Source organism: Verruconis gallopava (genome assembly GCF_000836295.1).
Source record: "Verruconis gallopava strain CBS 43764 unplaced genomic scaffold supercont1.13, whole genome shotgun sequence".
NCBI classification, from domain to species: domain Eukaryota; kingdom Fungi; phylum Ascomycota; class Dothideomycetes; order Venturiales; family Sympoventuriaceae; genus Verruconis; species Verruconis gallopava.
This window is the reverse complement of record NW_015622149.1, coordinates 674663-695357: the sequence shown is the minus strand read 5'-3', so window position 1 is coordinate 695357 and position 20695 is coordinate 674663. Positions and strand designations below refer to the sequence as shown.

The 20695-nt window shown below is 49.6% G+C and overlaps 8 protein-coding genes across 9 annotated transcripts; 6 read left to right on the top strand and 2 right to left on the bottom strand.

The window, feature by feature from the left end:
• Positions 1-3: 3 nt before the first annotated feature.
• Positions 4-2520, top strand: PV09_04713 (uncharacterized protein). The gene is made up of 2 exons (XM_016358114.1): positions 4-1021; positions 1076-2520. The coding sequence occupies exons 1-2, from the start codon at positions 230-232 to the stop codon at positions 2258-2260; spliced, it is 1977 nt and encodes a 658-aa protein (XP_016214316.1). The 5' UTR covers positions 4-229; the 3' UTR covers positions 2261-2520.
• Positions 2502-7119, bottom strand: PV09_04711 (uncharacterized protein). Its single transcript, XM_016358112.1, has 6 exons — positions 6892-7119; positions 6698-6830; positions 6355-6639; positions 5494-6283; positions 3976-5439; positions 2502-3898 (listed from the first exon to the last, which is right to left on the bottom strand). The coding sequence occupies exons 1-5, from the start codon at positions 6960-6962 to the stop codon at positions 4484-4486; spliced, it is 2235 nt and encodes a 744-aa protein (XP_016214314.1). The 5' UTR covers positions 6963-7119; the 3' UTR covers positions 2502-3898; positions 3976-4483.
• On the top strand, positions 3105-4461 carry PV09_04712 (uncharacterized protein). Its single transcript, XM_016358113.1, has 3 exons — positions 3105-3575; positions 3631-3910; positions 3967-4461. Exons 1-3 carry the CDS (start codon positions 3168-3170, stop codon positions 4158-4160), a joined length of 882 nt encoding a protein of 293 aa, XP_016214315.1. The 5' UTR covers positions 3105-3167; the 3' UTR covers positions 4161-4461.
• A 464-nt stretch (positions 7120-7583) lies between the features above and the next one.
• Positions 7584-11617, top strand: PV09_04710 (uncharacterized protein). The gene is made up of 2 exons (XM_016358111.1): positions 7584-8100; positions 8217-11617. Exons 1-2 carry the CDS (start codon positions 7933-7935, stop codon positions 11445-11447), a joined length of 3399 nt encoding a protein of 1132 aa, XP_016214313.1. The 5' UTR covers positions 7584-7932; the 3' UTR covers positions 11448-11617.
• A 1501-nt stretch (positions 11618-13118) lies between these two features.
• PV09_04709 (uncharacterized protein) lies at positions 13119-15148 on the bottom strand. The gene is made up of 5 exons (XM_016358110.1): positions 14590-15148; positions 14002-14530; positions 13837-13938; positions 13638-13772; positions 13119-13580 (listed from the first exon to the last, which is right to left on the bottom strand). Exons 1-5 carry the CDS (start codon positions 15105-15107, stop codon positions 13395-13397), a joined length of 1470 nt encoding a protein of 489 aa, XP_016214312.1. The 5' UTR covers positions 15108-15148; the 3' UTR covers positions 13119-13394.
• Positions 15149-15378: 230 nt separating this feature from the next.
• On the top strand, positions 15379-17465 carry PV09_04708. Of its 2 annotated transcripts, XM_016358109.1 has the most exons (10): positions 15379-15486; positions 15544-15672; positions 15725-15949; positions 16002-16135; positions 16192-16294; positions 16347-16394; positions 16450-16591; positions 16638-16761; positions 16812-17032; positions 17083-17465. In XM_016358109.1, the coding sequence occupies exons 1-9, from the start codon at positions 15460-15462 to the stop codon at positions 16846-16848; spliced, it is 969 nt and encodes a 322-aa protein (XP_016214311.1). In that variant the 5' UTR covers positions 15379-15459; the 3' UTR covers positions 16849-17032; positions 17083-17465. The 2 variants fall into 2 exon arrangements, with proteins under 2 accessions (XP_016214311.1, XP_016214310.1); XM_016358108.1 differs by having other exon boundaries at positions 16812-17465.
• Positions 17466-17528: 63 nt separating this feature from the next.
• PV09_04707 (acetyl-CoA hydrolase) lies at positions 17529-19257 on the top strand (the record flags this gene model as incomplete). The annotated part of the gene is made up of 3 exons (XM_016358107.1): positions 17529-17671; positions 17728-18154; positions 18202-19257. 3 exons carry the CDS (start codon positions 17529-17531, stop codon positions 19255-19257), a joined length of 1626 nt encoding a protein of 541 aa, XP_016214309.1.
• A 422-nt stretch (positions 19258-19679) lies between these two features.
• On the top strand, positions 19680-20679 carry PV09_04706 (uncharacterized protein; the record flags this gene model as incomplete). Its single annotated transcript, XM_016358106.1, has 2 exons — positions 19680-19746; positions 19814-20679. 2 exons carry the CDS (start codon positions 19680-19682, stop codon positions 20677-20679), a joined length of 933 nt encoding a protein of 310 aa, XP_016214308.1.
• Between the last annotated feature and the right edge of the window lie 16 nt (positions 20680-20695).

Here is a 20695-nt window from a genome sequence, read left to right as displayed (position 1 = left end):
GGACCGCCGAATGTGAAATAAAGAACGATTCATTGTTTGAACTAGAAATTAAATAAGTTTCCAGCCTCATTTAAACGTCCGAAAACGATTGATCATAGGAGCCGTCCTATCTCAGACCACGCATGTTTGAATTTACACGGGTGATCATCTGTAGCATATCACGGAGAAAGGAAGCCAAATAGAAGATAGTGATCTATATTTGACGTTCCAAAAGACTTTTCTTTCAAGCATGGAGCGGCCAGAGGCTCGTCAGATCAAGCGACTCCTAGTGGCGAATCGCGGCGAAATAGCAACACGTATCATCTCGTCTGCCCGCGAACTGGATATCGACACCATAGCCGTCTACACCAATGACGACACATCGCACACTCTAGGCGCAAACAAATCCATTAAGCTCTCGTCTCCCGCATCCTATCTCAACATTGACGAGCTTATCTCCGTTGTTCGTCAGCATGGAATTGACGCAGTACATCCTGGCTACGGCTTCCTTAGCGAGAGCGCCGAATTTGCTCGAAAAATGTGGGATGCCGGTGTAGCTGTTGTTGGCCCTGGCTGGGGAATTCTCGAAAGAACTGGTGATAAACTGAAAGCCAGGCTGCTGGCCGAGGAATGCGGCGTGCCTGTGTTACCGGCCCTGCGTAAGCCCACCAGCGATGTATCGCAGCTGCGACAGTTTGCAGCTGACGTTGGCTACCCGATTATGATCAAGGCCGTTGATGGTGGTGGCGGGAGGGGCATCAGACTTGTTAGATCGGAAGATCAGCTAGAGTCACACGCGAGAGTAGCTATCGGAGAAAGTCCATCCAAGACGGTTTTTGCGGAGAAGGCCGCGGTTGAAGGCTATCTGCATATTGAGATACAGATTCTTGGGGACGGTTCCGGTGATGTTCGACACCTGTGGGAAAGACAGTGCAGCATACAGAGACGCTACCAGAAAGTCGTCGAGATTGCCCCCAGCTTAACAGCAAAGCGAACGTTCATTGCAAAGATCATTGACTCGGCAGTGCGTATGGCTAAACGAGTACGTCGAACACACTTGCTTAATTCATTTTATCTTAGCTGATACGATGTCAAGGTCAAATACTATTCGCTCGGTACTTTCGAGTTTCTCGCCAATCCGGAAACCGAAGAGTTCTACTTCTTGGAGATCAATCCACGTTTACAGGTGGAGCACACCATTACCGAGTCCATTTGCTCTACAGATATAGTTCGCCTTCAACTCCTTATATCCCAAGGATCGCCCCTCAAAAAAGTGTTTCCACGGCATCTCCCTAACAGTCCCGTGGAGCCTCCAGCCCTCTGCTCATGCCAGTTGCGTATCACGGCCGAGAATGCACGCTCGGATTACTCTCTGTCAATCGGAAAGATCAGTTCGTTCCATTTCCCCACTGGAAATGGTATTCGTGTAGACACCAACCTCGTCAACGGAGACCAAGCCGTTGTGGGCTCTGATTTCGATAGCCTTCTCGCCAAACTCATCATTACGGCATCTTCATGGGAACTCGTTGTTCGAAAGGCCCAACGAGCTTTGCAGGACACGAAGATAACGGGAATAAAAACCAATCTGGATATTCTGCGCGGCATTGTAGCACATCCTGACTTTGCGCGCAAAGACTGCGATACCAGATGGCTGGAAACTAATCACAAAGCGCTGCTTGATGCAGGCGAGGCTCTGACAAAGGCGATTCCGAATTCTTTGCTATCCGAAACATGGAGTATGGAGAGCTTCTCGCCTGCGGCAGCAGCTGGATCAATGCTATTCCGGAAGGGTGATGCTTGGACAATCACATTATCCGATGCGAGAAACAAAGCCTCGACTCCTATCAATCATCACGTCCAATTGTCCAAAGTTTTGAGGAACGAATTCCCCTCCGAGCTTGCAGCAGAAGTACTTTACACCACGCCCTCGTCGCGGGACCCAGTTCCGTATACAATAAATCTACGTTCTACGTCATCATCTGCTGCCTCGGCGACAGCACAGCACAGGAAAGGAAATTCAGCGAACCCCAATCACATTGTCATACCATTCGCAGGCACATTGATAGAAGTCATGGTTGATGTCGGGGATCTCGTGCGGGAAGGCGACGTGATATGCGTTGTCAGACAAATGAAGATGGAGTTGGAAGTACGATCTCACAGAAGTGGCAAGGTAGTATGGCTGTTGGAAGCCGAAGATGGCGAGGATGTAGCCGAGGGGACGCTAGCCGCCGAATTAGAAGATGGGCAGAGAGGGAAGGTGGAAGAGCAGTCTAAGCTCTAATGGCTGAACGCCGCCACCACTCGCTTGTGCTTCATGTTGTCGTGCTCAGCGAAGATGGTGCAGACAGCGATACTACTTACTCAAATCTATGCCAGATAGGTTCATAAAGTCAAGGAAAGCAACCTATGTTTCCGGCTTAAATGGGCAGGAAAAGGCCAAAAAGATGGGCGCTAAGACTGTTCTGTATTGCGAGAAGAGGCATTTCGGTTTAGAAGCCGAAGCTGAAGACACCACAGCGCTACTGCTTGCATCAATTTCCCGTGTGCTTGAACCGAAAGTGCTTCCACCCGTTACAATGCGCTCGAATTATGATCACAAATCTAAGGCGTCGTTCTAGTATTTGCGAATTTCCGAACATAATTTCGTTGAAAGCGGCAATTGTAGCATGGGACCTCCGCTCCAGCCATATCACTGTGGGTCTGCTCAGGAGAGGATGGAGCTACGTACTTCGTTGTGTCTGATATAGTGTGGAGCAGCCAAGATAGTTGCATTAATCAGCAACCGAATGGACTCCACATAGTGAGACAAAACAAGAGAAATGTTCAGTAATCTTTGAATGCTGCGTACCGCTCACTTCGGTCGCATTACTGAGACCAAAAGTATTGTCGGACTAACTTCTCTCCACCTACACTCCCAATGCTAACTTTTAGACTCTGAGGCATGGCATCTAGGGGAAACCGAGGCATATCAATGGACCACTGTACGATTGTAATGGCTTGCACAAGCAGTTGTGCCGCATGCTCGGAGCAAATGAATGCCGTTGGAGATTGGAGCGTAGACCTATTCTCGATAGCAGTATAAATATCTTCATATGCTACCGGTTCAACTTGAAGTGTCGCAAGTGAAACATTCTTCAGAGCCCAGAATCGACCTGATCTTTAGTCTTCAAGAACGACTAGGTGAAATCATGCGACCAGTTTTTCCATCTGCCATTCAAGAATGGCGAAATGACACATATGATGCTCTTGACCCATCGCGGCCGGAGGTGTCGATGGCCGGCAAGAAAATCATCATAACCGGAGGTGGCACAGGGATCGGTCGTGCAACCGTTGAAGCATTCGCGGCTGCAAAGGCAGCATCCATCTTCATCACAGGAAGACGGGTGCCGCCTCTCGAGGAGACCAAGAAGCACGTCGAATCCAAGTACGGTGTGCCCGTCCACGTCTTTCCTGCTGACGTTACAGACCCTGTCGCGATGAAGAAAGTAGCAACTGACATTGGACAATGGGATGTGCTTGTCAACAATGCTGGCTACTTTTCCGGGCCTGCGCTCGCAAAGGACTCCAATCTCGAAGAATGGTGGAAGGGTTTCGAGGTTAATAGGTCAAGACTGGAAATCCTGAGCGGCTAGATACTAATGAAGGCGATAGATCAATATCAAAGGCACCATGGTCGTCTGGCAAAGCTTCCACGCAACGGCAAACCGAAACGCTGTCTTCATCGGCACCGCGACAGCCGCTGTTCTGTTGCCCTCGGCGTTGTCCGCTGGAAATTCATCGTACTTGGCTTCCAAGCTCGGCTTGATCAAGTTTTTGGAGGTGCTCGCTAGCGAAGAACAAGACATATCAGTCCGCTTTCTGCATCCAGGAGTCATTGAGACAGAGATGACAGAGAAGGGTGGTATGAGGGGCAAGTTACCTGCCGACAGAGGTAAGCAGTATTTCTTGGAGAGTGAAAAGCTTGCTTCTTGTTAATGGTTTGGCTAGTCGACTTACCTGCTCATTTCACTGTCTGGCTTGCATCTCCTGAAGCCGCATTTACGGCTGGTCGCATGGTGTCATGTAATTGGGATATCGACGCGCTTAAGACCGCAAAGGATAAGCTCCCGAAGAGTGAGCTATTCCGCACAACGCTCCAGGGATTTTCGGGACCAGATATTAGCGTTAGTTTGAACTTGTAATTGTGCGAATTATGATGTTGCTTCCCCGCAAGCTAGGGGAGACGACTGTGCCGGGAGATATGGAAGTGGGAAATTACAGTGCAAGCACAAGGTTGTCTTCTCCCAGGTCTGCAGGCTCTTTTTTTTTTGTTTGGTTCCATTGCGCACATAACCATCATTTGCCTAATTGCTTATCGAGAGATAAGTAAAGTGGCATGGCGCGATCATGCACAATGAGCTAGCATGGCGGAAAGGGAATAATACTTCTTCTTTCTCTCAAAGTTGCTATTTAGCCAACAAAGAAATTCGACTCATACACTACACCAAATATCACATGAAGTTGCTTACAACTCAATCAACGCTTCCTCGACTTTTGGTGCTGCCGGTGCTGACTGTGCAACATTGGGCAAGCCTGCAAACTCTCCCTGCTGCCACCCTTGAGCTGGGGGAATTTGTTGCGCTGCATATGCCTGCTGGTACCCTGTCGGAGTTTGAGGGTACGGTGTATTCCCATAATTAGTTGGGGGACTTGTGGGCATCGGTTGAGGTGGAGGTGGAATATGTTGTTGGACTGGTGGTGGCTGGGATGGCACCTGGGCCTGCGAAAGGGGCTGCGGCTGATGATACATCTGGGGGGAGGTTTGCGGTGCTTGCGCTTGTGCTTGTTGCGATGGCGGTGCGGTCGTATCTTGCACCACGGATGTTGATGGATGTGTTTGCGCTGCTTGATTAGGAAGGTAATACGCTGCTGCAGAATCTCCATGTAGTGGTTGCTGAGGAGTATACTGGTCAGAAATAGGCTGTGACGGGTACTGATGTGTGGAGACACGACGCGATATTTGAGGAGATCCAGACGGTTGCGAAGTTGCGTACGTGACGCTCGGCGCGCGTTGCAGCTGCGATGGGAATCCGGGTTGTTGGCTTGCGTATGGCTGACTTTGCGATGGATACGACTGATCTTGAGCAGGTTGTGAATAAGGCTGTGACGGCGCTTGTTGAGATTGCGGTTGCGCGGAATAGTTTGTGTATGTAGATTGTGGATGTTGGTATGGATCTGATGGCGCAGTCGCAGCCGCGGGCCGACCAGTGTAAAAGGACTCTGCGCCTGCGGTAGGATTGTACTCCGAACCGCCTGATGGTAACGACGGGTACGGATTCGAAGAGGCGGGCTGTTGCAGATGTGGTGGTAACGAGAAGCCAACAAGATGCGAACTATAGGTTTTGTTGAGACGATCTTCGAGCATGCGATCGTAGTATCTCACAACAGATGCAAGTTTCGAGTGAAGGTCCAACAACGTATCTGCTTCACATCAGCATATGCTTCTGAAAGCAGAGATAAAGCATCTGAGCTTACCATGCTTGCTCATGATTTCACCATATGTTCTGGCGAGTTTGGGCCTCAACTTTCCAATGCTTTCGTACAGCTCCTGAATTTGCGGTTCTCTTAAGATTGTGCCTGGAGGCTGATGCTGCAGTCTTTCGACAAGTGTTGCGAAAAGATTGATGTTCTCAGCTTCAGCAGGAGTGAGCTCGTAGTCCGGCCGAGCAATCACTGTGATAGGAGCGCTACTTGAGTTCGACGTCTGCTGCTTAAATGCCGCGGCATGTTTTTTCTTCTGCTCCTCCATTTCTGCCAAGGATGCTGCTATGGCAGCTTTCAAGTCCGGATCGTCGTCATCCTCCGGCTCAGCTTTCGGCTGGGGTAGAGGCTTATTATTCGACGTGCCATTGGTCGTGGTCTTATTGCTGTGCAGCTGCGAAGACGGCACGTAACCTTGTCCCACAGATGCTTTACTCTCCTCCAGACTCATCTCCAACGCTCGCCTCAAGTCTGCATCAAATGTGTCTTCAGCCACTCGCGCTTCTCTTGGTTGCATACCCTGATAAAGTGTCTTCGCAGGCTTCGCCGCGTCTAAAGCCTTCGGAACAGTCCTGCCACTTGTGTCCTTTTGTGTTAGACGCTGATAGCAACCGTCATCTACGCGAACAGGCTGCATTATTCCCAGATGGGGCAAAGGTAGCGTTTTGCTCGAGCACTGCTGGTCAAAGACGTTTCCGCAATTACGGCAGTGGTGTTTGCGGTTTGTAAACGTGAAAGCTGTGCGACAGCGCATGCACACGTCCGAGTCGACCCATTCGGGGGGCTGTACGCACCTCGCAGTCAGCACACATGTCCCCTCACATAGTTCTTACGATTGAAAAGAGTTCTACATACCGCACTGCTGTCGAACATACTGCTCGCAACCGCCTGTTTTGGCGGAAACGAGAAGCCCTCGTGCTGCAGACTCTTGTAGACCTCGCCAATGTAGATCAGGTTCGGCCGACCCTCGGCAGCAGAGGCCCAGTTCTGGATGAGCTCAAGGATCTTGTTTTTCACTTCCTGGTTCACTTCTCCTGGCCCGACGGCTTTGAGCAGTGAAGTGAGGTTGTCCATGAACTCTCGCGAGGCTATCTCGACCATGAAGTGTGATCCACCATTTTTCACGCACGTGTCCGTCAGCTATTGTCCAAATATCAGCATCTAGTCGAAGAGGTGGAGGTATAGGTGGAGATCCTACGCTGAGGGCCGCGATCTGGACGTTAGGGTTCTTGTTGCCTATGCGCCTCTTGAGAGAGCGCATGGCCTCTTTAGGCTGCACAGTCTTGGAGCGTATGACATCGGAGATTTCGAGGTTGAGCGCGATATCCTCTCTATGCGCGTGTATCAGTGCTGTCCTTCATCTTAGATAGATGTTGGAAGGACTGGACGTACAGACTCGACGATGTCGCCCGTTCAATCTGCTCATCCAAGGCACTGTTCGACGAGCTAAACCAGCCCGCCATGGTTAGGAGTGGAGTATGCGCTGGAGACGTACAGGAAGGGGGTATCAAAGAAGCACCAACAAGATGAGGACTAGGGGCGAGAAGCAGAAGCAAGCAGAAGGCGAGTGGGGGGGGTTTAGGGGAAAGCGCCGACAGATGGAAGGATGAAGGTGAGCAGGTAAGAGCAGTAACAGTGAAGCTCAGAAGCGGTTGCGGATAACTGATGCATGCAGGCCATGCATCATCGTTTCTTGGCGTGGCGTCCTCAGGCGGGCCAGCCAGAAGCGTCGATCACTAAACTTAGTTGGTCCGTTAGTGGGTTGCGCACGCCAGCTGCCGAGCGGCGAAGGTGCTGCGGGGTTGCCGACGATCTACGCGCTTAGGCTTCACTGCCGCCTGTTTTGCTGCGCAATGCTGTGTTATACGGGCCTGTACTGGGAAATGCTGCCCCTTGTGCCCCAAGACAGTAGTTTGTGCCCCGTCCCTGACTCTAGTGGGCCCAGCTAGCGAACCTCTGGCCAAACTTCCTGCCCCCCCCCCCCAAAAGCCCACTGTAGAGCATTAACCCCAGCTGAGGCAAAACCCTGGTCTCCGTCGACCGCGACATGACCAGCTTTGATGCAAGAACTCGCCTGCTTGACACCTGATACACGCGCACCCCCGATCTCACTGCCCAGTCCCGCGCTACCTTGAACTCACCGTATATGGCGATATCTTCTCTACGCTCTCTAATTCTCCTGCTCCTCCCCAATCTTGTCTTCCTTTAGCCTTTTGTCCTCGCCGACGGAGAGAACTGCTCTGCTGTGTGCCTGGGATCAGACCGCACAATCTACTCTAAGCAAGCACCGCCACCGTTCGATCATATAACTTGCATTGAACCGGCACCACCGACAGACACCACCTTCGTGCCCACGCGGAGAGACGCGGCACTTCTTTTCGCGATAATGAAGTTGCTTCCTACACATAGAAGATAGCCGTTCAGACCAGCAACATGTCTGCGGCAACCCCTCCCCCGCCGCCAGAGGGTGTATCCGGCGACAGCGGGCCCAAAAGCAAAAGGTCGTCTATGGGTAGTGATATGCTGCCTGATGGCACGAGACACATCGACGACTTGGTCGACGATGCAAACCGCCGCGCAGAAGGCCTGCTACAATATCCGGTACGTCAAGCGAACTAATCCTGCTCTCCCTGCCTGGCACCTACCATGAACATGCGTGCACACGCACACAAGCTCAGTATTCCCATCTGCTAACGGCGCGATCCAATATCGAGCAGATAGGACACATAGTGAACTCGGCCGCAGAATCCGCGCGCTATGCTGGCACCCTGGTCAGCTTCCGACGACGTGATCAAGCATTCGTAGAGTACCTGCTAGCCATGAATCTTGCCACCGATGTGATCACCCGTCACAGAGACTGGGCTAGCTTTCGAAACCCCCATAATCAGCACAGCAATGTATGGAAGTCGTACCGGCAAACTCTGACTCTACTCAAGAGTATGGAGGACCAGTTCGACCAGATCAAGAAGATAATCAGATTAGAGAACCAGAGGTATGGCATATCGCCTAAAAAGGGGAGGATGGCTGCACCTGAGATTGGGAGTCGTCCCTCTACGCCGTCGTCGAGGCCGGTTAGCCAGCACGATGTGCTTCCTGTATCGAGGCCGCTTAGCCAGCAAAGCATTAGGCCGCCATCGCGTACACTGGCCACAAGGCCCGATGAAATGTTCTTGGATCCTCACCCTCCCTCCCCTGCGCCGACAAGCAGCACTGAAACGGACCCAACACTGTCAAATTCGGATTTTTCAGACTTTACCACATCAATGGACTCGAATTCGACGACATCCCTTCCGAAATTGAAGCCACAGATTCGGCCAAAGCCTGAAAGTTTGCATAGTCGTGCGGTAACGGCTGCTTCCGGGACTGGGATATCGGCGAGCAATGCAACAGCGGACCTAGAGGCTAGATTTGCAAGATTACGTCCTTCGAGCACTCCTGCCGGCTTGGTTAGTTCTCAGCAAGGCGTGTATTATCAACCCCAAAGCTTAGCAGGACTGCGATCAACCTCGCCCATCTCACCTCCACGACCAAGCGGACCACGTGATTTACCAACTGTGCCGCCAAAAATCCCAATTGATACAGCAGTCACAATTAGTATGCCGAAACCGCCAGATCCGGCTTATAGCCCAGCGCGAAACATGCAGACTCCGCATGGCGTCATTCCTCCTAGGACTACAGTCAGAAGCACAGTAAGAAGCGCCTCGTCGAGCGCTTCTGTAACTGCACCAGGCAACTTTGAAAATGGCTCTTATTTCCCCCGTACAAATGGTGCGAACACTGCCGAAATTCTCACTAAACGCAAAGGCTCAATCGGACTACCAAGCGAAGGGCGGGCAATAGAGGCAAAAATCTTGTTCGACTATATGAACTTGTACAAAATCCTCGTCATTGACGTGCGCGATCGACAGGCCTTTGACGAGGGCCATATCGATTCGATGGGCACAATATGCATACCTCCTGAAAGCCTCCGTGAAAACATGACAGATGAGGACTTAGAGCGTGCAACGTTGCTTTCGCCAGACGCGGAGATGGCCCTGTTCGCCAAACGTGACCAAGTCGATCTAGTCGTATATTATGACCAGGACACACAAACACCTTCTTTTCTGACGAAAGCATCGCGTACGCCCAAGGAAGATGCGCTTCGGTACATTTTCGATGCTCTTTGGGAGCTGAATGTAGCAAAAGCATTGAAGAGGCCACCATTACTGCTTACAGGAGGCATAGATGCGTGGTCTGATTTACTAGGTCATGCCGCACTCAGAACGAGTCACACGGTGGAGATGACTGGAATTAAGAGTAGAGTACCAACAAGACGGCCGGTTCCTGCACCGTCCCCTGCAGCTCTGCTCGCGATGGAAAGGAGACGACGAAGAGAATACAATCCGCTAGATGCCGAAGAGGAGAGAAGGTGGCAAGAGTCTGCACGCAAGGAGAGCGTGTATATTCCTGAGTCCGACGAGGCATTGCCTGATGACGAAGAATCAGATGTTGCCTTCTACAGGACACAGGAAGATTTCTTGCGGAGATACCCTGCGGTGAGTACAATTCAGGAAAGTATGTCACAAGCTCCACCACGCAAAGATTTCCAGTATCCTGTGCAACCTCCTCCATTAAGGCCTCCTCCACCGCCCGCCAGCACATATGCCGCAAACGCGAATCAGCAGCCTGTTTTTCCTTCACGGCCTGCGCCTGCTGCTCCAAGGGTCAGTTACAGCGGCGCGCACGAGCGGCACGAGGCGCTTAATGGGCAACACTCAAGGAGCCAATCACTGCGACCTTACGTGCCTCCTCGAGAGATGCCGCATAACATCCGGCTTCCGCGGACGGGACTCATCAACTTCGGAGTTACGTGCTATATGAATGCGACAATTCAATGCTTGAACGCGACTTTGCCTCTCAGCACGCAGTTCCGTAACGATAATTTTATGAATTATCTGCAGCGCGAGAACTGGAAAGGTGCAAGGGGGCTGTTTCCGCAGCACTTTGCAAATTTGATCAAGCATCTATGGGTTGGCGACGTGCAAGCTGTGAGGCCAACGACATTTCGTGGCTTCTGTGCGCGTCTCGACTCTAAATACGGTATCGACCAGCAACAGGACGCGAAGGAGTTCCTGGAATTCGCGTTAGACTACCTTCACGAGGATCTGAACATACACTGGAAGAACAATCCGCCACACGTTCTGTCTCCTGCCGAAGAAGAAACACGCGAGCGACTTCCCAAAGGCTATGCCGCCATGATCGAATGGTCCCGCTACTCTAAGAGAAGTAAATCGCTCATACAAGACCTATTTGCAGGGCAGCACTTCTCGAAGATCACATGCATGAAGTGTCGACATACAAGCACAACGTACGAGACATTCTTCAGTATTAGCGTGGAAATTCCGAAGTCTGGCTCCAGTGATATATACTCTTGCCTCAAGAGTTATTGTCGGGAGGAGCTGTTGAGCGGAGCAGAAATGCCCAAATGCGAAAAGTGTGGTAAGCAAAGGGAGCATACCAAGCAGATCACAATTACTCGCGCGCCTCGGTATCTAGTAGTTCATTTCAAGCGCTTCACCGCCAAGCTCGCAAAGATCAGCACGCCCATCACCTTCCCTCTCCGTGACTTTGACCTTACACCTTTCGTGCTGCCGCCCCTTACCAGCCAAGAACGCGACATTGTCGCGAGCGAGACCAACGACCCATCATTTTTGTCTCGAGCACCGGAAGAGAGCATGACGCCTCCATTCCTATATGACGCATACGGCGTCGTACGTCACATTGGCAATTCGCTGAGCTCTGGGCACTACATTGCCATGGCGAGAGACCCGGGAAGAGGCTGTTGGAGGCAGTTCAATGACACACAGACAAGTGACTTCGACCCAGGAAATGATTCGATAAAGGTCGGCGGGAGGGAGGCCTATGTAGTATTCTTTGAGAGGAAACTACCTGAACAACATAGTTCTTAGGTGTGTGGGCGTTTAGCGTGGTGGATATAATTATTTTTGGGTTCCCAGCTTTGAATACCTTGTTCGATAACCGTTCGCTCGCGGGTGAATGATTCTACGCATGAATTTTAGCGAAAGCATCAACAATTAGAGCGTGAAGAAACCAAAATCAACCTTTTTATGATCTTATGCACTGAGCGGACCATCACTGACCCATGTTTACTCCGACAGCATTTCTAAGTCACTTCTCGTTTTTTTTTTTTCTTCACATTTCATCGTTATAGCATCCATTATAATCAATCTGCACAGTTGTGAAAATTGACATGCTGGAAGGGTATTTCTTAATTTTTGTGCAAATTCCATTTCTCTTCTAGTTCTAGACGTGTGAAGAATCGACACAAGCTCTGAGAGCATGGCGAAAATCCTAATATGCGAGCCAAGTACTAGGTACAATTTGGCCCAAGCGATGTAGTGCGCCTTCACACGGAGCTTTTTCATCTCCTTCTCTTTTGAAACAGTATCACAAAACATATTAACGACGAAGAGGCTCTTGTTCGTATCCCCTCTTGTCGTTCGCCTCTCAATTCCAAGCAAAATGGGCCGCTCTCCTACAAACGTACCTTTCATCGCCTAATACATGTGTCTATCTGCTGAGTCCTGAAGGGTAAAGACAATAACCTCAACACACTGTGTCTATAAAGACTCTAGCAATCCATAGGCCCCACGATCCATCCTTCCCAACGCGAGAAAGATTGCCAGTGCGAACGATGCCGGGATGGCCGTGGATGATCACAATGGATCGGTTCTCTTTTTCGCAAGACGCTCAAGGGCGAAGGTGCTCATGACGCCCGTTTGCGACTGAGACTTGATTGCACCAAAAGCGCCCGGCTCTTCCAGATTCAAGTTATCGACGTTGAATCTGCTCTCGCACTCAAATGTCCCAGAGTGAACGCTGATTATTCGCGCCTCTTCGGATTCACGAAGAAGCGGCCATATATTCTCGATGAAGCAGATGCGGGAGTAAAAGCTCAGTGTATGACGGTTGTCCAAGCCTTCAGGCGTATCTTGGTCAAGTTGTCAGCCGTCGGCGGAACATTCATGGCAGGGTGGGAGGGGCTACATGCGCTCCCTCTCCCCAAAGGGCGCATATCTCATCATGAATAGCAGGTCGATTCTGGATTCAAGCGGCTTGACATAGTCGTACACTTGCTTCACCTCCGCCAGGCTAGATGCCTTGCACTCGATCCAAGCAACTTCCGCATGTCTGCTATCTCTACGGGAAAGAATTTGAACGTTTTCTCGCTCGCTTTCAGTGCGCTCACGTATTCCTTGAAGCTTATCCTGCGTCATGTCAGCTCTGCAAGAGCTGCCTTCCTGATTCCTCAGGTCCCACCGACAAAATGTAGCAAGTTCTGGAGCCGAAGACTTGTCAACTAGACCGTTGCTCTCTCTACTCAAAGATATGTTCGCCATCTGAACACTATTCAAAGGAGGTGAAACCAATGCCGAAGATTGCAATGTTTAGTTAATTGGCAACCATTGGCGCCGTGAATAGACGAGCATGGACGACGTACAAGCGTCCTATAGGCGTGGGAGGTCGGGTACGAGAAAGCAAATTATGAGTAATAATGATCATGCTCGTAGCCAAGGAAAAAGGCGACTTTCAATGGGCAAGTTTGAAATACTCTTAATGGGAAATGATATTCATAGCGGCCTTGGATAGGTCCTTTGGCAGAAGAAAATCTCTAAAATAGGGTGAATTTGGACTATTATCCGCAAATATACTTCCAGTCACCGTCCTAAAATTCAGAACATGTGATCGAATCTGGCCGTCAGAGGCCATAAGTTTACCAATTTTACGTACTACATAGACGCAAATCTATCTACAAAGGGTATTTCGCTGCAAAATAAGTCATGTGTTCTGCGCAAAGCTTAAGAAGGAAAAATTTTCAAAGCCAGCAGGAAGTTCTAGCGTCGGCGCCTGACTCGGCATGGCCAATTGTATGGAACGGCCGTGAAATGAGTCTCAAACGTCCAGCTTTGGCCTGGCGTGACTTGTTCGACGTCGAAATCTCTGAGCAGAGTTGCTGCTACCTTAGACACTTCTAGATGAGCCAGATGCCGGCCAGGGCACTGGTTGTATCCGGCCCCAAACTATATTGTAAAATATTAGCTTGACTTGATTCACTCCAATGTTTCAAAGCTACGCACGGTTATAATGTATTTGTCCATAGCCCTCCAGCGCTCCGTGTCCACCATCCACCGGTCCGGATTGAATTTATCGGCGTCAGCGCCGAATATTTCCTTGTTCTTGTGAATAACATGTGGGTTGATGCTAAGAATGACCTAGCACCGAGATGTCAATATACACTTTATCTTGGAAAAGGCATTAATAATTACTACTACTTACACCTTTGGAGAATTTGTGATTGCCAATGGTCAGGCCTTCGTCTGGGACAACGCGCGGTAAGCCGAATGCAACCGGAGGAAAATGACGATAGGTCTCTTTGATCTAGACGAAGTCAATATTAAGCGCCGTTATGTAAAAATTTGCGAGGGCAGCCAGGCCACTTACGCAAGCCTGCAAATAAGGCAACTTTTGCGTTTCAGCGTAACTTGGAATACCCGATAGTTCTCCTTTTGCTGCTGCTGCATCAACCTCAGCACGAACCTTTGCCATCGCTTCAGGATTGCGAAGCAAATGGTAGAAGAAGCTCTGCAAGGTGGTGCTGATGGTGTCGGCGCCAGCTCCGACATTAACGACAGCCCCGGCGAGAAGTTCTTTCTCTTCCATGCGCTCCGGGTGGGCGCGGCGGACTTGGAGCCACTGCTCCATCATATCTTTTCGAACATCTGGATTGTTTTTCCTCGCCTCCACCGCAGCAAGTGCAGTATCGAAGATATGGTTACTGGGTGCCAGATTGAAGTAATTGATGAGCGGATTCGCAAGCAGAATGTCATGCAGCCAGTAGTAGTGTCCAATCACCGCGATATACAGTCCCAGAAATCTGGTATTTGCGATTGCACCACCAATATCTCTGGCCTGCTCGAGAAATCCAAAGGCTTTTGAAAATGTAACTTCACCGAGCACGTCAAAGCCAAAGCTTTTTTTTTGGTGTTAGCAAAAGCTGAGAAGAAATTTCATTCACGAAAGAAAGCTTACTAGTTGAACCAATGGTCAAATTCTATCGGTTTTCCCTCCTTTGTGTACTTGTCGAAATTCTCTTCCATCTTGCGGATCAGGTTGTCGATGTAGGGCTCAGACTGGATGACATTGCTGAAGGCATATCCAGGAGCAACATTGCGCTGCTTCTGAATGTGTCGCTTTGGATCAAGCTCTCCCATCTGGTTGACATATCGGCGATCAGGGAGATTGAAGACCTGATACCACGAACCCTTTCGAAGAGGCGCGACCAAGAGAGCTTTGATCGCATCTGGATCGCTCACACTGACCTCGAGATGGCTGATGCGAACAAACGGGCCATACTTTTCGTGCGCCTTGATGGTGGCAAGTTCCGTGTGACCGTCAAAGATGTGGTAGAGCTGCCACAATCGGGAAAAGGAGGCTACGAAAGGACCAGGAATATCCGAGATTGGCGAGAAATACCGTCTTTTGATGATGACGCCCAACAGCAATCCACCGCCCGCCAGCGCGAGCCGCTGAAGGATCGAGGAGATCATGGCGAGCTTGGTTCACGATTCGTAGTTCAGGTGTCACAAAGCCAACGTGGTCGATCGGATCAAAGGACGTGCCCGCCTTAATAATAGAAATAGATAACCATTCGACTGGCCCGGTTGTCGGCTTGCGCAGCTTTGTACCGTAGCAGTTAGTCCCGATGCAAGCATCACAACGCGCTTTGTCTCAATGGGGAACGGGCCGTGCTTGGCGTGGTGTGCAAGCGAGTAGCAGGGTTTGGAAGGTGATTTGCATGAACCCAACTCGATCCTGATTCTGATCCTGATCCTGAATCTTCCCCGCAGATGCGTTCCACGTTGTGTTCAAAATTCGCTGTGTTCACCCCACAGCGCCACAATGGATGCAACGACAATAGAGGTCGATGTGCGCCCGTACCCTTCGTCCCGTGGTTGATGACCTGCAACACTCACTCGGCCTTAGTCCGATACCCAGAGCATCAACTCTGACTATGAGAGCGTAGTCTCGGATACAACATCGACGCGCTCATCCATTTTCGAATACGTTTACGAGAATGGCCATACGTATCATGCGTATCGCGCGGGCCAATACGTACGATCATTGCAAGCGTGTCGAGTGGACGTCCCTCTAATCTAATCTTTAGCTTCTTCCCAACGACGAAAAGGAGCAAGACCGCCTGGATCTGCAGCATCACATCTTCAGATTAGTCCTCGGTGGCGATATTACTATCTCGAAGCTGAAGGATCCGCAGCGGATCCTCGACGTCGGCACTGGCACTGGAATTTGGGCTATCGACGCCGGTGATCTCTTCCCTTCAGCAGAAGTGATTGGGGTTGATCTTAGTCCCATCCAACCGAATTGGACACCGGTAAGTTAAAATTTAGGCATTTGAGACGGATCCTCATATTCTGTTCTCGTAGCCCAACGTCAAATTTGAAATAGATGACGTTACGTTGCCATGGACGTACGAACTGAACAGCTTCGACTTCATTCATATCCGCACTCTCGGTGGAAGCATCAAGGACTGGGTAGGTTTTTTGGTTCAAGTGTACAAGTACGTTCTCTTACGCGGCAAATTATGACGTGCTGCTGACCATGCCGCCTTTTCAGACATCTGAAGCCTGGCGGCTTGATCGAGGTTTCCGAAATTCGAACTCATTTCCATTGTGACGATGGGTCTCTCGGAAAGGACTCGAACTGTGTGAAGTGGGAGGTATGCATTTTGTATCCCATTCAGATTTATGCTGAGTTCCAATCCACCCTAGGAAACATTTCATGAGATTGCAAAGGGAATAGGTCTTGAGTTTGATCAGGTGCGTCCTTTATTCCTTGGTAAAAGGTCTACGAGATAACATTCTTCCATTCCAGATGCCTAAAATGTCAGGATGGGTCAAAGAGGCCGGTTTCACAGACATTCAGGAGGTCGAGAAATTAATTCCTATTGGAACGTGGGCAAAAGACAAACGTCTGAAAGAAATCGGAATGTACTATCTCGTCCACTTATTGATCGGTAAGTAAAGAGCAATATAATGGCCAAGAAAAACTGACCCTTCTAGGTATGGAACATTACAGCATAGCTTTGTTCACACGCAATGGTTGGCTAGCTGAGGAAGTTCAAGTTCTTCTGGCCAAGGTCCGCAATGAGCTTCTCAGTAACAAATTCCATACATATACAAAAGCGTAGGTTGACGACCATAATCTTAACGGAATATTGACTAAAGTCACCTCAGAGTTTTCGTAACCGCACGAAAACCGGATACTCGCTAACTTAAGACATCACACTTGGTCACGTGTTCTACTTCTCACTTCGTGCGGCAGGCTCTGTTCGATCTCCCTTTGATTCTCAGGACCATAGCAAGATTTTTTCTGTACTTTCGGGAAATAGAAAGACGGAAGATTGCTGCTTTCAATCCAATTTCCTCAAAGGCTTTCCGCCCTACAAAGATTCATTGTGCGTTTTCAAGGTGCATTGCGAAAATCGACATAGCCTGACCTGCACAGCTCAACTTTAGGAGACGAGTTTGAGCATAAGGTGTTTATATATGTCAGCGCTTTCTTAGTTGTAACAGTCGCAAGCTCAAGAAGTTGTATTAGTCTTTGATGGGGGACGGAGAGATTAAGTTCAATCCGGCGTGATGGGATATGCTTGGGCAAGCTATTTGGCCTTCAAAATTTTCTTCCCTGTTGATAAGATCAATTGAAAAATCTCCTGGAGCTAGAAAAATGTGGTGAAAATACTGTAATGTGTCCTAAAATAGTGCTGAGCTTGATACTGTGGCTTCGCGGAGCCCATGACCGAGCTCCGAGATAGATCCGATTTGGGGTGGATCATAACTTCGTCACCAAGTTTCATAACTGAATCTCAAGCTCAAGCTTTAAATATATTAGAAGACCACATCTTCACTTTCATCTTTCTGCTCATTTTGCCCTATCACTTCGTATCATACATGGCGGCGTCCCAGCTGCTCAAAAGCCGCGTCCGCAGGCCATCGTACCTCTCAAAGCTGGCCAAGGCTGAAGATCTGCTTCACTTATTTCCGAATGGGAGCTATATCGGATGGAGCGGTTTTACTGGAGTTGGGTATCCAAAGTGCGTTGACGTACTATGCAAGTGACGAACACGAAGCACTGACACGATCATCGTAGAAAAGTTCCAACAGCTCTGGCGGATCACGTGGAGAAACATGGTCTGCAAGGCAAGCTCAAGTTCAATTTGTTCGTGGGCGCGTCCTCTGGAGCTGAAACAGAGAATCGATGGGCTCGAAACGATATGATTGAGAGGCGTGCTCCGCATCAAGTTGGCAAAGATATCGCAAAGGGCATCAATACGGGGAAAATCAAGTTTTTTGACAAGCATCTGTCCATGTTCCCTGTTGATTTGATGTACGGTTTCTACACAATGAATCGTAAAGGCCAACACGAAGAAGGGCAGAGCAATGGATTGGACATTGCAAAGAAAACGAATAGGCTTGACGTGGCCATTGTGGAGGCGAGTGCAATCACGGAGGATGGCGGCATCATTCCAGGAGCAAGCGTTGGTGCCAGTCCAGAAATCATCCAGATGGCTGAAAAGGTATACCGATCTTAAATCGTTTGGAAAGGCTGATATTGACTCCCTAGATTATTATCGAGGTCAACACAGCGACCCCGTCTTTTGAAGGACTGCACGATATAACGATGACTGACCTGCCACCAAGGAGAAAGCCATATCTCATCATGGCACCTGAAGATCGAATTGGCACCCCACATATACCGGTTGACCCCGAACGTGTTGTTGCCATCGTTGAGTCGGACTACCCGGATCAAACACAACCGAATGCTCCCGAAGACGAGAAGTCTGCAGCTATCGCCACTAATCTAATCGAATTTCTCAAACACGAAGTCGACCATGGCAGATTACCACAAAATCTATTGCCCATTCAAAGCGGAATAGGTAACATTGCCAATGCCGTGATCGGTGGTCTGTCTCATGGTGCACAATTCAGAAATTTGAAGGTCTGGACGGAGGTTCTTCAAGACTCCTTCCTAGACCTGTTCGATTCTGGTCATCTGGACTTTGCGACGGCGACCTCGATTCGCTTTTCGCCTGATGGATTCAAGCGCTTCTACGAACGTTGGGACCAATACGCTCCCAAGCTACTCCTGCGCTCACAACAGGTATCTAATTCACCTGAAATCATCCGCCGGCTTGGTGTCATAGGAATGAACACGCCGGTCGAAGTTGATATATACGCCCACGCAAACAGCACTTGCGTGATGGGCTCCCGTATGTTGAATGGTCTTGGTGGCAGTGCAGACTTCCTTCGCTCCGCCAAATACAGTATTATGCATACCCCATCAACAAGGCCAACAAAAACAGATCCCAATGGCATCACTTGCATCGTGCCCATGTGCACGCACGTCGATCAAACGGAGCACGATCTAGACGTCGTGGTCACGGAACAGGGACTCGCAGATGTCCGCGGTTTGTCACCTCGAGAACGAGCGCGCGTCATTATCAAGAATTGCGCACATCCCGACTACCAGCCTATCTTGATGGATTACTTCGAAAGGGCCGAGTTCGAATGTCTTCGAAAAGGTTGGGGACACGAGCCGCATTTGCTTTTCAACACGTTTGACCTGCATAAAAACCTCGTGGAGAAGGGAACAATGAAGATTCAAAACTGGTTCTCTTAGCTCCGGTTAAAGGCGGGAGAAGCTATGGCACTTCTGAGATGCTTCTGGCCAGTCATTATTCAATAAAGAAGGTTAACTAAGACACTCTCGATCTTTTGCTTTAGACTCCTCGCGGAATAGCTCGCTTTTACTACGAATTTTGACGTCGCAAGCAAGTAAAATCCAAAATAGGAACAATGTTGACCAAGACATGGGTACTCTTCCTTATTCTAAGGATCCTCGGTACTGCTATTATTTTTTTTTTTTTTTCAGCAAAGTCATTGCCTGTAACTAACATTTATCGCAAGCGTTGGTGAGAATGGTTTCTGCTAGAAGACCCTCTTCGACTCCTTGCTCACGCAACTTTACTGACAAGGCGTTTTACAAGACACTTTCTTGGCCGCGCGCATAGTCTCTGAAGTAGAATAGCTGCGAATCCTCTCATGACCCCAAAGAAGCGAAAGTCACCGGGATCATGTAGTGGGCTTGAAAAGGCACAGGAACCGCTTGGTCTGACGGCGCCATTGATATTGTTCGCCGTCATTACTCTATTGCTGGTAATTTTGAGTTGGCCTAGACGGCTGGTTTTACTCCGGAGCGGGCGTCGAGTCGCTCCTCGTCACATATGCTGCCAGTCTGGGAACTCGAATCCTCCCTTCCGTGCCGCTGTGGACGCTACTGACGACTTTGAATCTCGTTTACGCTGTCGCCTCTACGTCGCGACTGCTCAATGGTCTCTTCGCGTCAACATGTTGGCCAGTCATTTTCATCACTTGCCTGTTTCAATTCCAATCCGCCTCAGAACTAGCACAGCGTAACCTTCGTCGAGTCCTTCGAGATATATCCTTTACCCGATACACAATCGCGCTGTTCAACTTACCGGCCCTAGATATTGACATGGAGGTTTCTGGGCAGATGGTCATCCGCCTTGTGACGGTTTGTCTTTCAAGTCTAACATTGATTGCTCATGGAGTCGAAGTGGGGATCAAGGTGACCGACGACATCGAGCTTGCGGTTTATACTGAGCAAGTGTGTGCTTCTCTCTTCAGGAAAATCGAGATCAGCGATATCTTTGGAAATGTGAAAGGAGGTTCTACAGAAATGACATTTGCTGACGTCAAAGACTCTGACAACGAAGCAGACGAGGAGTCTTTATTTAATGAAACTCCTCTCTTGCGTGCTGCAGCTGCAGGATCCGAAGGTTTGAAAATTCGGCCAAAGTCGCGAGAGTCATTGGCAGGCAGATCGTACATCAAAGGTTTTTCAGTGCAAGCAGGGTTCGATGACATCAGAGCTCTCTCGCCTAATGATCAGAATGAGAAGCAAAAGTACTTGAAGATGCTAAACGATATCCGAACCACTTGTGCAGTCTATCAATGTCCAGCCCTCGTTCGTGAAGCAGCTAAAGAACAAGGACGAACCTTGAGGATGAAAAAGATGTGAGAGCTGCCATCCGTGC